The sequence below is a fragment of the Lipotes vexillifer genome, unplaced genomic scaffold, assembly GCF_000442215.2.
Source record: "Lipotes vexillifer unplaced genomic scaffold, Lipotes_vexillifer_v1.1 scaffold3427, whole genome shotgun sequence".
Taxonomy (NCBI): domain Eukaryota; kingdom Metazoa; phylum Chordata; class Mammalia; order Artiodactyla; family Lipotidae; genus Lipotes; species Lipotes vexillifer.
Window position 1 is genome coordinate 111,685 of NW_006778738.1, and position 16,469 is coordinate 128,153.

At 54.0% G+C, this 16,469-nt stretch overlaps 2 protein-coding genes across 3 annotated transcripts in view; one reads left to right on the plus strand and one right to left on the minus strand.

Annotated features, from left to right (window-relative positions):
* Window positions 1–9,629, plus strand: part of SAMD4B (sterile alpha motif domain containing 4B) — a 22,244-nt gene extending 12,615 nt beyond the window's left edge. Inside the window, 10 exon segments of the mRNA XM_007472191.1 lie at window positions 2,354–2,593; window positions 3,164–3,273; window positions 3,433–3,519; window positions 4,257–4,599; window positions 5,714–5,799; window positions 6,302–6,420; window positions 6,995–7,193; window positions 7,383–7,506; window positions 9,307–9,390; window positions 9,601–9,629. Coding sequence (XP_007472253.1) covers window positions 2,354–2,593; window positions 3,164–3,273; window positions 3,433–3,519; window positions 4,257–4,599; window positions 5,714–5,799; window positions 6,302–6,420; window positions 6,995–7,193; window positions 7,383–7,506; window positions 9,307–9,390; window positions 9,601–9,629 — 1,421 coding nt within the window.
* A 2,139-nt stretch (window positions 9,630–11,768) lies between these two features.
* PAF1 (PAF1 component of Paf1/RNA polymerase II complex) overlaps window positions 11,769–16,469 on the minus strand; it is a 5,130-nt gene continuing 429 nt past the window's right edge. Inside the window, exons 2-14 of one of the 2 annotated variants that reach the window (XM_007451776.1) lie at window positions 16,071–16,100; window positions 15,882–15,974; window positions 15,454–15,575; window positions 15,294–15,360; window positions 15,105–15,206; window positions 14,917–15,022; window positions 14,751–14,819; window positions 14,563–14,666; window positions 14,357–14,473; window positions 14,131–14,259; window positions 12,803–12,908; window positions 12,600–12,690; window positions 11,769–12,521 (exon numbers count right to left, since the gene is read on the minus strand). In XM_007451776.1, coding sequence (XP_007451838.1) covers window positions 12,124–12,521; window positions 12,600–12,690; window positions 12,803–12,908; window positions 14,131–14,259; window positions 14,357–14,473; window positions 14,563–14,666; window positions 14,751–14,819; window positions 14,917–15,022; window positions 15,105–15,206; window positions 15,294–15,360; window positions 15,454–15,575; window positions 15,882–15,974; window positions 16,071–16,100 — 1,534 coding nt within the window. In that variant the 3' untranslated portion in view covers window positions 11,769–12,123. The remainder of the gene's footprint in view (window positions 12,522–12,599; window positions 12,691–12,802; window positions 12,909–14,130; window positions 14,260–14,356; window positions 14,474–14,562; window positions 14,667–14,750; window positions 14,820–14,916; window positions 15,023–15,104; window positions 15,207–15,293; window positions 15,361–15,453; window positions 15,576–15,881; window positions 15,975–16,070; window positions 16,101–16,469) is intronic. The other variant, XM_007451777.1, reaches the window with a different exon arrangement.

Here is a 16,469-nt window from a genome sequence, read left to right on the forward strand (position 1 = left end):
GCATTCCTGTTTTTATGGTTCTCATGCTGTGGCCAGCCTCCACCCCAGCGTGGGTCCAAAAAGGGCTCCTCAGGAACTGCACAATCGTTCCAATCAGAATCATTTCCAGCCCTCTCAGCCTCGCCTTCCCGCTTCTTGCTTGAGAAGGGAAGAAGGAGGAAGCCAGGAACACCAAGACAGGCAAAAAAAAAAGGCCTGTGTTAAGGGTTACCCAGCCCCCCGCCAGGGCCCAGAGGGTGACATCTTCTCGGAGTCCAGAGGCTTGGAGGAGCCCCTTGCAGAGAACCCCAGAAGTCACAGATAGGGGGAGGAGGCTAGCCTTAGTGGGTGGGATCAATGCACTGCCCTCTCCCTCAGGTGACTTCCTGGCTAGTATCATAGATAACTGTCACAGATGAGGGAGGGTGCTTTGGGGACCTGTACCAGGCTGGTTGTCCTTCTAAGGCTGGGTGTCAGTGTAGCACTGGCAGGAATCCCAGCCTTTCCATCAGAAACAAGGCTGGGGTTCTTCTGTCTCTGCCTCCCAACTCTTTGTGGGAACTGGGGCAAAGGACTTCAGTTCCCCAGGCCTTGATGTTCTCACCTACCCAGGGTGAGGCTTTTTGGCTTTGTTGCCTTTTCTTTTTTTGACTTGGGATACTTCTAGATTTCCTGTGTCAAGCTCAGAGGCCCCCTTAGCACCCTTAGGATGGTGGGTGCCCTCCTTTTGGACTTAGTGAAACTTTGAAAATTCCTGTGTATCTTGCCCTGACCTGGAGGTATAGAAATGATTGGGCAGGCTTGCTGCCATCCTGCAGAAGCCCAGAGTCCACTGTGAGGCAGGCTAGTGAAGGGGGCAGTAAGTGCTGGACTTGAGGTAGCACAGGGGCCCAGGGAACGCAGAGGAAGGAGTCACAGAAGAGGGAACACTTGAGCCAGGAGTGAAGGCTGAAGTGGGTGGCAGATAAGGGTGGACGAGCGGTGAGCTAGGGGGAGGGAATGGCACTTGTAAAGGTCTGGAAGCTCATGGGAACCTGCCCTGTCCTTAGAATGGTTAAAAATCAAGTTGGATCCTTTTTCTTACCTCAGCAATGGGATGGATGGCGGATGTGAAACATCCTGTGGATGAGGGCCTGAATTCACCCTGATTTGGGCTCAGTATAGGAAAAATCTTTGGGAGGTGCTGAAGCCCAATAACAGAGATGTTGAGGAAGCAGTTTATGTACTTCACTCACTTGCTTTGCAAGTAGCGAAGAACCTCCTCTAGTCGAGGCCCCATTGTAATTACTGAGGATACAGTGATGTTTAAGACAGGACAGGGCCCTGCTGTCACAGGTCTTGTAGGAGGGGCGTACAGTTAATAAGCAAGTGAACAAAAAGCTAGATAAGGTCATTTCAAGCTGTGATAGGTGCTGTAAGAAAGATAAGGCAGCGGGGCTTCCCTGGTGGTGCAGTGGTTGAGAGTCCGCCTGCCGATGCAGGGGACACGGGTTCATGCCCCGGTCTGGGAGGATCCCACATGCCGCGGAGCGGCTGGGCCCGTGAGCCATGGCCTCTGAGCCGCAACGGGAGAGGCCACAACAGTGAGAGGCCCGAGTACCGCAAAAAAAAAAAAAGATAAGGCAGAGTGATATGATAGGGGGTTGGTGGGGGACAGCTACTGCTGACTGAGGGTTCAGGGAAAGCCTCAGAAGAGGTGATTGTTTGAGATGAGACCTGGGGGAGCCAACTGCTAAGATCAGGAGAACAAGAAGAGCGAGCAAGCACAGAAGTCCTGAGGCTGGAACAAGCCTGAGTGTTCCAGGAACAAATTGGGTGGGTGTGCGGCAAAGGCTAGAAGGGCTTGAACCAAAGGGGTGAGTCATGAGAGATGAGAAGTCAGAGGTGAGCAGGGCCCAGATCCTGCAGGGCCTTGTAGGTGTCGGGGGAAGAGTTTGAATTTTATTCTCAGTGCGAAGGGAAGCTACAGCTAAGATTTAATCGGGGACTGGCTGGGTCAGGTTTGCATTTTTAAGAAGGATCAGTGTGGCTGTTGTGAGTTGATTAGACTGTAGGGGGCAAGGATGAAGGCAAGAAACCGGTGAGGAGGTTGTGACAGTAATTCCAGCTAGGGACGCCAGTGACTTGGCCCAGGGTGCTAGCAGAGGAAGTGGAGCAGTTCAGAGAAGTGGCTGAGGGCTTGCTGATGGATTAGGGGGTGGAGGAGTGAGGGAACCAGCAGTACCTGATAGGTGGTTCCCCTCAGACCCCAGGGTCCCTTCCTCTTGTTGAATTCCAGGGCTGAGCTGCCGTCCATGGCACTGACCAGGGGGACACAGTCTCCTGTGGTCAGATCCCCAAGCCTGACCTCTTGCCTCTCTTCCCCTCCGGCCAGGTCTCCCCTGCCAAATCCACCCCAGCCCGCTGAAGCGCTCCATGTCGCTCATCCCCACGAGCCCCCAGGCCCCTGGTGAGTGGCCGAGTCCAGAGGAGCTTGGGGCCCGGGCTGCTTTCACCACGCCCGACCACGCACCCCTCTCGCCCCAGAGCAGCGTGGCCTCCTCTGGCAGCGAGCAGACGGAGGAGCAGGGCTCCAGCCGGAACACTTTTCAGGAGGACGGCAGTGGCATGAAAGGTACAGTGGGGGAGAGTAACACTAGGACCCTCCTGAAGAGGCTTCCGCAGAACTTACAAGGACAGAAGAGAGCTTGTAGCTGCCACCCCACCTGTCCTGTCCCTCCCCACCCGATTCTTCCTCTCCCCCACTCCATCCCCGAGAAGGGGACAGGTCTGAGGAGTGGACAGGCCCTGCCCTTAGGGCTTAAGACTGGGCAGAGGACCCCCACAGGTCCCAGTCTGATGGGGGAAAAGCCCCTACCCTCAGGCACACCAGTCTGACAAGAAAGCCAGGACACAGAGGTAACTGATGGAATAGAGGTTCCAGGAATACTTTTAAAGACATCAGAGGTCATCCTAGTACACATCCAACCCAGCAACTCAGGAGGATCGGGTGTTCTGACCAGGGAAGGCCACCTGGAAGGGTCTGGCTGGACAGAAGAAGGTAGCTTATGGACCCTTGGCTTCTACCTACCTCCTTCCAATTGTCTACAGCTTTTAAGTCTGCCTGTGATTTATGCCTGGTCCTTCCCCACATCTGTCACCAGGGCCAGATTCCTGATCTTAGACCCTCCCTTCTTTTCCACAGATGTGCCCTCGTGGCTTAAGAGCCTCCGCTTGCACAAGTACGCGGCCCTCTTCTCACAGATGAGCTATGAGGAGATGATGACACTGACTGAGCAGCACTTGGAGTCTCAGGTAAAGCCGAGGGGACCATCAGGGCGGGGTTGGGGGCAGTACCATTTTGACATTACCCTTGCAGCCCAAGCCTCCTCTGTCTCTTTGGGCCTTGTTGGGGCACCTTGAGTACCTCAGCCTCCCATTTCCAGCTTCCTATCCCCTTCTGCCCTACCGCAGAATGTCACCAAAGGTGCCCGCCACAAGATAGCCCTGAGCATCCAGAAGCTGCGCGAGAGGCAGAGTGTCCTCAAATCCCTGGAGAAGGTGAGGACCTGGTATCCCCATCCAAGGCCAACTGGCTACCCAGTGGTGCTAGTGGCTGAAGTCTCTGGGTCAGCATTGTTGCCCATGTGGCCCCCACCTCGGGACCTCCCCAGCCCTAGGGAACCAGGGTCCAAGGACCAAGTGCAGGTCGGATCACAGGGCTCACTTGCTGTGGCTAAGCTAAGAGGCTCTCCTCCCTGTCTCTCCTGGCCTGTGTCTCCAGAATCTTGTTTGTTGACTCAGCCCCTCACTTCCATTTCACTTTTCCATTTCTAACAGCTCTTTCTGATAGACCAGAGTGTCTCCCCTGTGTGCATGATCTCTCTTTCCAGTTGGTTGTTTCTTATCCGCTCACTCTCCTTACTCATCTGCCTTGATTTGCATCCCTTTTTCCCTTTCCCTGCCACTTACCTTCTGGTTTTTGCCCCCTTCAGTGTCTTAGTCCAGATCTCTGGGTCTGAATCTGGTTCCATCCTCGGTGAGACCCTGAGGCCCCACCCTCTAAGCTCCGTGGGACTCTACCTTGAGGGGGGAACAGGGACTGTGTATGTACAAATGTGTGTGTTTGTGCACGTGTGTGTGTGTATGCTGTGGCAGTGCCCTTACCTGCCTTCTCTGTGTGCTGGGACCCAGGGTCCCACCAGCTCTCTGCAGGGACTGTTTGACCCCACATGTATAGTCATTCTACGTAGCTCTGGGGGTTGGCATGTGACCCAGGCTGTGTCTTCCCCACTCAGGATGTGCTGGAAGGCGGGAATCTGCGAAACGCTCTGCAGGAGCTGCAGCAGATCATCATCACCCCCATCAAGGCCTACAGTGTCCTTCAGGCCACTGTGGCTGCCACCACCGCCACCACCTCTACTGCCAAGGACGGGGGCCGGGGGGAGCCGCCGCTGCCAGGTGCAGAGCCCCCCCTGGCTCACCCTGGCACAGACAAGGGCAGTGAGGCCAAGGACCCTCCAGCTGCAGAGGGCTACCCCCCTCCACCAGCTCCAGCTCCCACTGATGGCAGTGAGACAGCCCCGGCTCCTGTCGCTGATGGAGACATCCCCAGTCAGTTTACACGGGTGATGGGCAAAGGTGAGACCACCCAGGGCCCAGCAGGAAATTCTGGGGCAGGGTGCCAAGTGAACCCAGGTATCAAAGGTCAAATCCAGTTTAAATGATGGAAGCAAAACTTTTCAAAGCACTCTGGGGATTAGAGCACTACAGAGAGTGGCTAAGACTGAGATGACAGGGCCCCTGCCCTCGGGTACGTCCAGGCTGACGGTGGGAGACAGCCCTTACCCTCAAAGTGTCTCCAGCCTGAGCAGAAGATGGGACGTTGTGTCAGTGGAAACTGCATACAGTAAGGAGTGAACAGATAAGGCGAATCCGTTGGTTCTTTCAGAGGGGACTGAAGTCCACGGGATGGGTATGGTGAAGCTCTTAATGGGCTCGCCTTTTCCTAAGGCAGCACAGTGTAGGCAACTTTACACTTGGGTTTAAGTTGTTTCTTTTTTTTTTAATAAGTTTGTTTTCTTTTTTTTAATATATAAATTTATTTATTTATTTATTTTTGGCTTCATTGGGTCTTCATTGCTGCACACGGGCTTTCTCTAGTTGTGGCGAGCGGCACGGCTACTCTTCCATTTCAGTGCGTGGGCTTCTCGTTACAGTGGCTTCTCTTGTTGCAGAGCACGGGCTCTAGGTGCGCGGGCTCCAGTAGTTGTGGCGTGTGGGCTCTAGAGCGCAGGCTCGGTAGTTGTGGCGCATGGGCTTAGTTGCTCCGCGGCCTGTGGGATTTTCCCGGACCAGGGCTCGAACCCGTGTCCCCTGCATTGGCAGGCGGGTTCTTAACTACTGCACCACCAGGGAAGTCCCAGGTCTAAGTTCTTTTAGCTGTGTGGCGTGGGACAAGTGACTCAACCTCTCTGAGCCTCAGACTAAAAATGCCTACATTGATGACACTGTTGCAAGACTTAAAAAGGAGAAAAGGTATCATTAACTTCACATCTGCTTTATGCCAGGCACTATGGTGGGCACTTTATATATCCTCGTGATAAGCCAGGTACAGTGCTTGGCACATAGCTAGTACTCATCCAGCATGAGTTTCCTGACCCACCTTCTGTGCCACCCAGCTGGGCCAGGGAAGCTGGAACATGGCAGAGGGCATGCTGGTAGCTAACCTCCTGCCCTCTCCCATGTCCCCAAGTGTGCACCCAGCTGCTGGTGTCCCGACCAGACGAGGAGAACATCACCAGTTACCTCCAGCTCATCGAAAAGTGCCTGACTCATGAGGTGAGGCCTTCTCTAGGGGTGCCAAGAAGGGAAAGGCTGCCCCATCACTCCCAGGACCAACATTCCTTATATAACCAATAGGGCCCTGCCTGACTGGCACGTGCCCACCTCTTCAGCCCTCATCCTTCCCAGTGTTGGGTTCAGTGGATGCCCCTGAGCGCTCATTCTTAGAGCTTTAGTACATAATCCTCTGGGGAGTAAGTCCCCCTCCCGTCTGCTGGCCCCTCAGATCTCAGTTGATACATCTGTATCTCAGGGATGCCTTGACCAGCCCCTCATAACATCAGGTTTCTTGTGCCTCCTGTGCTTCTCCCTCACAGCATTTATCACTGTTATGAATGCGTGTGTATCTTCTCCCCAACTAAACTGTAAGCTCCGTGAGCACAGGTCACCTCTGTGTCCCAGCTTTGACCAGCACAGGCAGTTGATAAATATTTGAGCAAATGGACAGAAGGCAAATGTGAAAGAAGCACACACACCTCTTTCACCCCCCTAATTCTAGGCTTTCACGGAAACGCAGAAGAAACGGCTGCTGTCCTGGAAACAGCAAGTGCTGAAGCTCCTCCGGACCTTCCCGCGCAAAGCCGCACTAGAGATGCAGAACTACCGGCAGCAGAAAGGGTAGGCGGGCGGCCAGGGCACAGGGACTTCCCTCCCTAGGCCCTCGTTGGTTGACAGATAGTGCCTAGAGGGGTGATTGCGTTCTGGGCTGGGAATCCTGTTATACTCATTCAGTAACTGGGTGTCTTTATATAAGTCACCCAGTGAGGACTTTGCCATAAGAAAATCAGGTGGTCCCTGATTTTCCATTAGAATAGAGTGCTGAGCTGGCAAAACCAGCACATGTCCCCATAGCTGGCCCCTTGCCTGTCCCGTGTTCTCCTCACCTGTGTGCAGAGGACTCTGAAGTCCCTTCTCACTCCAAACAACAGAAATATTGTGCTTGAGAATTGAAGTTAGGAGAACTACTTTGAGTGGACTTGAGGAAACCTTCGTATACTCCCCGTCTCCATCCTGGGAGTACCCTTGGGGCAGGAGGAGACAATGTACAGAGCAGGGACTTGGACAGGGAATCCCTGCTCAGAGCAGATCTGTGTTCTGTCTACCCATGGGGGCTGCGGGGGGGTGTGAGGAAGAGGTGAACAGATGGGCCCCATCCACCTAAACTGACACCCTGCCTTCTGCTCTCTCACAGCTGGGCGTTTGGCTCCAACTCACTCCCCATAGCTGGCTCTGTGGGGATGGGGGTGACCCGGCGGACCCAGCGGCAGTTCCCAATGCCTCCCCGGGCCCTTCCGCCTGGCAGAATGGGCCTTCTGAGCCCCTCGGGCATTGGGGGCATCTCCCCTCGACATGCCCTCACCAGCCCCAGCCTTGGGGGCCAGGGCCGACAGGTGAGCCAGCTGGAAGCAAAGGACCTGGCACTTCTGGGGTTGGGGTGGTGGTGCCTGAGATATGTGTCCATATCTCTGTGTCTGGGCCCAGCCTAGAGGGGAGGGGACGACTCTGCCAGCTCCACCACTTCTGGGTCTGGGCCTCTTCCCCGCTCACCCACTGCTTTCTCTCTCCCATGCCACATGCAGAACCTGTGGTTCGCCAACCCTGGAGGCAGCAACAGCATGCCCAGCCAGAGCCGCAGCTCTGTGCAGCGGACCCACTCGCTCCCGGTCCACTCGTCCCCCCAGGCCATTCTCATGTTCCCTCCAGGTACAGTGCCCACCCTTACGACTCGGCCTCAACAGCACCCTTAGCTGGCCTTTCTTTTCTCTTCTGGGTCTTGTACACACTATCCCTTGCATGTGTTCTGTCTCTCTGTCCTTCTGTCTTTCTCCCCCTCCCTGTCATCTTCTCTCACTCCTCATTCCCACCCCACCCCCCATCTCTATCTCTCTCCCTCCCTGTGTCATAATCTAAGTGTTCATACTGGTCTCTGTCCCCATCTTCTTCGAGAATCATTAAGTACTCAGTTTGGAAGGGTGGAGGGGATGAGACAGTCACAGCAGCCAGGTGTCTATAGAAGGGAGTCCTGCCTGTCAGTCCACTGGCATTCTTTCAGGAGCCAGGTGACCAAGCAGGAACCAGTAGACTTCAGCTCTTGGAATGGGTTCTACACTAAAGGGTGGAAGGTCTGTCTTCCCCTCTGCTCACAGATCAGCCTAGAGATGGGAGATTAGAATGAGGGCAAAGTGGGCAAAAGGGAGGTTAGAGAAGCACTAGCCCTGCCTTGCTCAGTAAGTCAGGGGTGACTCCCTGTGCCAGGCCTGCTGCTGGGCACTGAGGCTGCAGAAGCAGATAAGGCTGGTTTGGAAAGGGCTGCCTCTAGAGAGAGCTTAGATTTGCCTGTGACCTTAAACTCTTCATGTCACAAATAGCCAAATCAATAGGGATTCTTTATGAGATTATGCGAACTGCCATCTCTGGGAGGCAGGAGACCCCATTTGTCCCATTCATCCTAGCACAGGGCTTGGCACATGATAGGCATCTGTAAATGATATTAAATGACTAGGTGGATGAATTACAGGAGTAAAAAATGAGAACAGTTCTTTTCACCAGTATGCCAGTGTGCTAGACTGTGTGTCAGACAGCTTTTCTGCACTGTTGAATGAAATCCTCCCAACTGCACATGTGAAGGCACTGATACTATTCCCATCTTATTAGTCATGAATCTGAGTCTCAGAGAGGTGATTTGCCCAAGGTCAAAATTTTTTTTTATTAAGGAGAGACAGTTAGATGGTCTGACATGGCTCATGGGTTCAGAGGTGAGGTCGTGAGAGGTGAAGCTGGAGCGCGAAAGAGCAGGGTCTTCTAAACCTAGGTAGAAAGCTTAGAGTTCCTCTAGAAGCAGTGAGGAGCCCAGGAAGGGTTTTAAGCAGTGGGTGGTGTCAGGTCTGCCCAGAGACCTAGTGGGCTCTTGCCCAGGTTCCAGAACAGGAGGCCCTTTGAGAGGCTGTATGAAGACCAGCCCCCATGGCTGCTGTCCAGATTTGCTGTGCCTGCTAGGCCTTCCCCCACAGCATCCTGACAGAGGAGCAAGTCCAGGTGGGAGGGAACGGTTCTAATTAAGCTTCCGCACCAAGTACAAAGCAAGTCATCAGTCAGGGAGCACGGGGCTGCCCAGTGCTCAGGGCAGGTGCCCTCACTGTGCCCAAGGGAACGTGTAGTGTGTCCAAAATAGTCGTGGCCTCCAAGCAGCTCCCCCAGCTTTACATTACTTCCTGTCAGCCTTTCTCTGTGTTGCCAAGCCTCTGCCCTTGCCATCATCACCTCTGCCTTCTTAGTGGCACTCCGAGGCCTGTCTGTCCTTCAACTCTGCCCAGTCATACCTTCCATCCAAGTGTGTGCATGTCTTACATTCTCTGTGTCTCTGTCTCTTGCCTTTACTTTCCCTTCCTCCCTTTCCCTCTCATCCCCCTCAGCCTCTCCCTCATACCAGCCTTTGTCTTCATGACTCTACCTTTCACCCCAGTCCAGTTCTTAACTGCTTCCATTCTCCTGTCTCCGACCCAGACTGCCCGGTCCCTGGGCCTGACCTGGAGATCAATCCCACTCTGGAGTCTCTGTGTCTGAGCATGACAGAACACGCCTTGGGTGGTGAGCATTTCCTCTTTCCCTGACCCAGCTCCCACCTACCCACCAGCGTCTCCACCTCTGAACTGAGCAACTCAGAGTCATCCTGAGGGGTCCCCAGGGGAGGCCGGACTCCAGGGAGGGCCTGACTGGGATGACAGGCTACCTGAGCACCTTTTCTTGGGCCTCCCGCCAGCTCCTGACCTTCCTCCCTTCCTCCCTTTCTTACCACAGATGGGACAGACAAAACCTCCACCATCTGACGGGACCCACAGCCCAGCGCACCCATAGGCTCCCCGGGCGGCGGGCGGGGGCCAACCCCCAACGGGCTTCTCCGCGACAGCGAGAGGGTGGGCTGGCTCAGCTATACATTCTAATATTTTTCTACTCTCTCACCCTTTTAACTTTTGTTTAACATTGGCACATGCCTTGCTCACTCCCAGGCCCGTCGAGGGATCTCTGCTGAGGCCCAGGGAGGTAGGGGGCAGCCAGGATAAAGGGGGCAGGGACTGGCCAGCCTGCCTGCCCCCTCCTTCCCTCCTTCATCCCCCACCTGGCCCCGTCCCACCCCTGCCTCCTCCAGACTGCCGGCCACCTGCCCCTCCCAAGGAAACAGTCTCCCCCAGAGACTCACTGACCCACTGTCTTGTGGGGCCTGCTCAGAACCATCTGACATTTGGGGAGAGATGAGTGAGGTAGATAATCTGCTCTTCTGAAGTTATTTGAGAGGAGCTGAGGAGATAAAGGCGGGTGAGGAGCGTGTCTGTCTTGGCGCGCTGTCTCTCTCCCCCTCCCCCCGCCCCCCGCCCCCCTCACCTCCTTGCCGCCTTCTCCGCCTTCCCCATTCCCATCATTCCCCAAGGACAGGAGCCACTCTCCTCTCACTCACCTCCTTTTGCCCTGTTTATCAGAGGTTCTCTGCAATTAATTTCTTAGGCCTATTTAAGATACATATTTATATAGTTCTTAACGGTTTTTCTCTCTGATCATTCCCTCTCATTTTTAGAATCCCCAGGCCTCTCTCTGAGCCAAGAAAGTGGCAGGGGGAGCCTGAACTTTACGAGGGGAGAGGGCAGAGCCCTCTCCTCCAGACCCCTCTAGCCCTTCCCCACTTGCCCCCAGCCCTGGCTCCCCAGATGCAGAGGTTGAAGGCTGGGAGCCAGGGCAGCCAGTGAGGTCAGGAAGTCTGTTGCCTTAATGTCTCCTTCCCCCACCGACACAAACCCTTCTCCACTCCCAGGTCTGGTTGCTGAAAGACTTGGGGGTAAGGAATAAGGGAAAGGGGATGGTTTTTGGTTTCTTTCCCCACCCCCATCCCCTTTTCTTTCACCCTTATCCCACCCCCACCCCCCATTCTGTCATGACCTCACTTAAGTGGAACACTATATCATAAGCCAGAGATTCGTCCCAGTCCCAGAGTCATACAGACCCTCTGATCCCTGTTCCTCCTGAGGGGTTATGCTGGGGCCCAGGTGGAGGGAAGGGATTTGGGGGTTCAGGCTGTAGGGAAGCCAGGGTCCTCTATTCCAACTCCCTGTCCCCCTCAACCGCCCCCCCCCATTGGGACATTCTCAAGCTTTTCACACCGAAAAGGAAAAAATGTTATTTTTAGATACATTTTATGAATAACTTTTGTTATGAATATGGCTGGTAACCATTGTGTATGTTATTAAAGATACAAAATGTTGGGAAAAAAAAAAACCAAAAAAAAAAATTTTAAAACCACCACCCTCCCTGCACTCACCCATTCCCCAGACCTTCTTGCCTCTGCTCTCCTGGTCTGGACCTCCCTCAACTCTGAGCCCAGGGAGAGGGAGGAAGCCAGGGGGTGGGGTGGCCCTGGGGACCTGCTCTAGGTCCCCACCTCCTCTCCCAGTGCCGGGCTGGGTAGGGTGTCAGGTTTATTTATGTACCTCTTGCACACTCATCAACCTATGCAAGTCCCCCACCCCGGCCCCTCCATGTTTCTGTGCCTTTGCTCATTCCCCTCCAACTCCCAGGGCTTCTCCAATCCTCTCCTAGCCCGGGGAAGTGGGATGGACAGGGGCCACCTCGTTTTGGAATCAGCAGGGTGTTCCTCTTAGAGACCCTCACCTCTTCCCAGCCAGTCCTGTCTTGTTCACTACCCATCGGGGTGAGCTGGGTCTTCCTGGCCCTGGGAGGCAGTGAGGGACACCCCCATACACAGTGGGAGGCAAGAGTTGCCCCCCTCCCCCCACCTGTCAGCAGAGTGTGCAGGACGCAGGCGGCCCCACTCTGATGGGCAGGACCCTGATCCACTCCCGACCCTCCCCGGCCCCTGCCCCTCCACCATGATTTCACTCGCCCTTCTATTCCCAGCCCCACCGGCAGAATCAGCTTTGAGTAACTGTACAGTTTTTCTCGCTGTTGGAGAAGACTTATTTGTTGGAGTTTCACTTGTTTAATGGTCTGGGCTTATTTTGGAAAAAAAAAACAAACAAACAAACAAAAAGGATTCTGACCTTTGTTATGCTACATTTCATGAAAAACCTGCCTGTGGCCCTGCCTTTGTGGGCTTTGCTTCTGTGCCTTAAGCACCAAGGGTGCGGGGGTGGGGGTGGGGGGCAGGAGAATGAGACCATGGTGCCTGGGAGGGTAAGTAAAGAGAAGTTGGCTTTATTAACAGCAGAGGTTTGGAGGAGAGGGAAACAAAGCAAAAGGCTCACAAAGAGACCACTTGAAAAGTGCCTTCCTGCACGAAATAACTATCTGCATCAGCCCTGAAGGCCCTGGGACTCAATCACTGTCACTTTCAGCTTCACTGGAATCAGAAGCTGCGGCTTCACTGCCATCCTCCTGAGCAGAATGCTCGCTGCCACTGGGGAAGGGACTGGCGCTCCGGCTCCGCTGGCCACCCCCATCGCTGCCACTGTCTGAATCATTGTCACTGCCGGGGGCCCGTCCTCGGTCCTCATCGTCAGAGTCAGCGTCGTCCTCCGAATCAGCATCACTGCCGAAGATCTCCTCTTTGTCCCTGGCAGCCCGGGCCTCATCCTCACTGCTTTCATCCTCACCGCTGCCACTCTTGTCACTCGCCTCGTCCCTGTCACCCTCCTCCCGTTCACTCTCACTGCCTGAGCGCTCATCCTCGCTGCCTTCCTTCTCACTGCTGCTGCCCTTCTCTCGTTCCTCATCTGTGAAGGAGCAAGCAGCAGTAAGACCCAGTTCCCCACCCTCCCAGGGCTCCCAGAGTTTGGCCCGTCCAGCTTTACCTGAGCCCCCAGCTTCTTTCTCTTCCGTCTCCATTTCCTCCTCTTCTTCCTCCTCGGGTTCGTGGTTCTCCAGCTGGGCCTTCCGTGCCTCCTGGGAGCAGCAGGGTTGAGGGGAAGGGGAGGGTGATCGATCTGGTTCCTGCCCCACTCCTCACGAACTACCACCCTCCCCATGGGTGCCCTGGGTCAGTGGTGCTTGTTACCTGGGCTTCTAGTTCCTTCTCATTCATGTCCCGGTGTTTGACCACAAGCAGGGCATTGGTACCCGACTGAACCCCAGCCTTGGCTCGGCGCTTACTTAGGCGGACCCTGCGGTGGTGGAGTTAGGGGAGGGGTGCATGAGATTCAGTTAAGGACCCCCGTGGGGAATGTGGTCTAATATGGTTCTTACCCATCCTTACTCATCTGTGCTTAGCCTAGAGCAGACCAGAATAAATACAGACTGAATAAAGGAGACTAAACTTGGGGGTGAGGGACAGGCGGCATGACAGCCGTCAGGATAGCAGTTTGGTTGCCCTGCACTTTATATATGTGTATATGTATGCCCTGTACACATACACATAAACGTATAAAGAAAGAGACTTGAATGTGAACCAGATACCAACACTTTAAAAGAACATAATCTGGATTTCTGGCTTTTGGAAAATAAGATTCTGTGACCCCCCCCCCTGGGCCTTTGTTGCCTCGCTGCCACCCCACACCCCCACCCCAAGCATAGCGGCAAATGGGTTGCTGTGCTGGGTCACAGTGCCCCTTGGAGGTTGCCAAGAGCTCCAGGTCACCCAGCCCCCAGCAGCCCACTGTGCCTTTTAGATTTTGTGTGTGTGTGTGCGGTATGCGGGCCTCACTGTTGTGGCCTCTCCCATTGCGGAGCACGGGCTCCGGATGCGCAGGCTCAGTGGCCATGGCTCACGGGCCCAGCCGCTCCGCGGCATGTGGGATCTTCCCGGACTGGGTCATGAACCCATGTCCCCTGCATCGGCAGGTGGACTCTCAACCACTGTGCCACCAGGGAAGCCCCCTTTTAGATTTTTTTGCCTGTCTTAATGGGATCAGAATTTGGATCTCTCCTTTAAATAGAAACTCCAGGTCACACTTTCCCAACCTTACACCAAGGGTCCCAACACAGCAGTAAACTTTTAACCATCAGGGAAGTCTGGGGGGTCATGTTTTTTGAACTTGGGTATCTAGCGCTTCATTTAAAACATTCATGCTAGTTTTATGTATTACTCCATACTTTAGCTCTGTTTACTCTGTTTACTCTTACACGAAGTCTCTTATTAGTATCGGTAAACTTGGTAGTCCTACCCTACGTAAAAGCTCTAAATATCTCCAGCGTTAAGTAAAGGTTTTTTCTGGGTTCTTGTGTTAGAACCAGGTCCAGCCCACGTGCGTGAACAGGCTTCTGCTCTTACAAATGCACGTGGCGAATCTTCAGGTATAAATGGCCTGCAAGGTGGCTCCGGCATACCCCAGGGTACTGAAGTAGAAGCCCAGGCTGACGTGAGCGAGGGAGAACAGTGCGGAGTACCTGGTCTCCAGCTCGTTGTAGTAAACCCCGTCGCCCTCTCGGAAGATGAAGAAGTAGTTCTCCTCGTAGCCCTTGCTAGCCTTGTTCTTCACGTTCCAGTTGTACTCCCGAGCAATCTTGTAGTCGTACCTGAGGAGAAAGAGGAAAGGGTCAGCCCCGGTTCTTCCCTGTGAGGGAGAAGAGGAGACACTTCTCAATACCCAAAAGCTAACCCCAACCCACGCACACGTCATCTGGTGCATAATCCATCTCCTCTTCCTGGTCCCGTTTTCGTTTCTTCAGTGTTTCTTCCACAGGCAGGAAGTAAGCCACAAATTGGTTCCCTTCCTCATCCATCATGCCCCTGGTTGGGGAAGAGGAGGAGCAGTTAAGAATGAGTGAGGAGAAAGAGACAAGAAGAAGCAAGCCAAGGTGGACAGCAGAGCCACTTACCTGATCATGGCCTGAGACATCATCTCCAATGCAGCTGCACCACTTGTGTCCTTGGGGGCGGGGTCTGAATCAAAGATTACCTGAGCGCAAGGGTTGATCCACATCTGGGAGATGGAGGGCACTGGAGTTAGACTGGGACAGGCAGGGATGGCAGGCTATCCCTCTCTGCCCCCTGCCCTGGATCTGACCTTAAAATCTGGAAAGACAGGCATGACCTCCACTGGTGTCACTCGGGGCTTGCTGTAATGCTGGGAGATCTGGCAGAAGCAAAAACAGGGTGAGAAGGAGTACAAAGTGCTCTGGAACCACACCTTTGTCTGCCTCCCCACGCCCCCATCCCAGTGCCTCAATTACGGATTTCTGGGCATCCTCAAAAGTCTTCTCAATAGCTGTGATCTGGCTATCCCTGTCTTTGTATATTTCTTCCTCAGTGAACTGCTGCTTCACAGAAACCCCAATCCTAGGGAGGAAGAAAAAGGCCTTTAGAGGCCACTGTATATACCTGAATGCTCCACTTTCCCTCCCTACCCAGCACAACTTACTTAACCTCAGGCTTCTCATTGGAAATGCCATAACGATTGAACTCGGTGGAGATGTACTCTGTCTTCCGCATCCATGGCACCACCTTTGCATGCTGCTGGGATCTGGGGCGGGAGAATCGGGCACCTCAGGACCCCACTACCTTCCTCCCATCAGAGCCAGTCCTGAGTCCCCACTCAGTACCCCCTCACCTCTTGGAGCTGGTAGGGGCCTGAATCTCCTCTTCCAAAAGCTTCTCATCAGCTGGATCTAGGAGTACTAGAAGAGAGCAAGGTGAGAGGAGGACTATGACGGAGGACCACAGCCAGCCCTCGCTAGCCTAGGGCAGGCCCTCCCTGTCTCCCAACACACCATTGGGGTCGATGCGGTAGGTATCAGGGTTGATGAGGTCAATGGTAACTCCCAGGTCTGGCTCAGTCAGGAGATCATGTTTGTGCTGTTTCTCCAAGGAGGTCGCTTTGTACTGGACAAACCTGGGTGGGGAAACATGCCCACTATGGTTGCCTAATTCCAGCCTTATCCCTCACATCCTTGCTTCCCAGAGGCTAAGCTCCTCCAGGGAGGAACTCAGAATGAAATGTCCCCCATGTTGGAGTCAGCAGGCGAGTAGCTCTCGAAGAGACTTGATACTGCTTGCTTCTTAAATATTTACGGGGCACCTACTATTATGTGCTAGCTACTGCTGTATGCCTGAACAGTCAACAAGAGAAGCAGTCCTTGCCCTCAAGGAACTCATATTCTAAGTGAGGCGTCTCCCTAACCCCCACGCGCAGTCTCACCTGTTCTGGTCGAAGGGATAGGTGATGAACTTGGGGTCGAAGGGGATGTCAGGGAGACTATTGCAGTACTTGACTCGGCAGACCACTCCAGACCTGGGAACACAGTGGCTCAAAACCCGGCCCCTGATGCCCCACCTCTGTTCGCAACCCCCATTGGCCCACCCGTCCTAAGAAAACAATGGAGCTCACCTCTCGGGCAGAGTCCGGTGAGAATTGGGCCTGGTGGGTAAAAGAGAGACACTGACGAAAGATGGAAAGAAAGGGATTGACAGGAGAGCAAAGGGGGGTTTTCCAAGCTTTTAAAAGGGAAGGAGAGAGTGACAAACGCTAATTCCTCTTGGGAGGGGTGTCCCAAGTGCTCTAATGAGAGTGTCACGTATTCCTTTCAGTGTCCCTAAAGGCTTTAATGAATGAAGCCAAGTGCTCAGTCCCTTTTGAAGGAGATGTGTTCAATACTTTAATAAAAGTCACATACTCAGCTGTTTTTGGGAAAAGCGGTCTCCAAACGTTTGACTGGAAGAATAAAAACTCAATCCCTTCTGGGTAAAGTCCCCAAGAGCTTAATTCCAGAACTCCACGGCAGGGAAA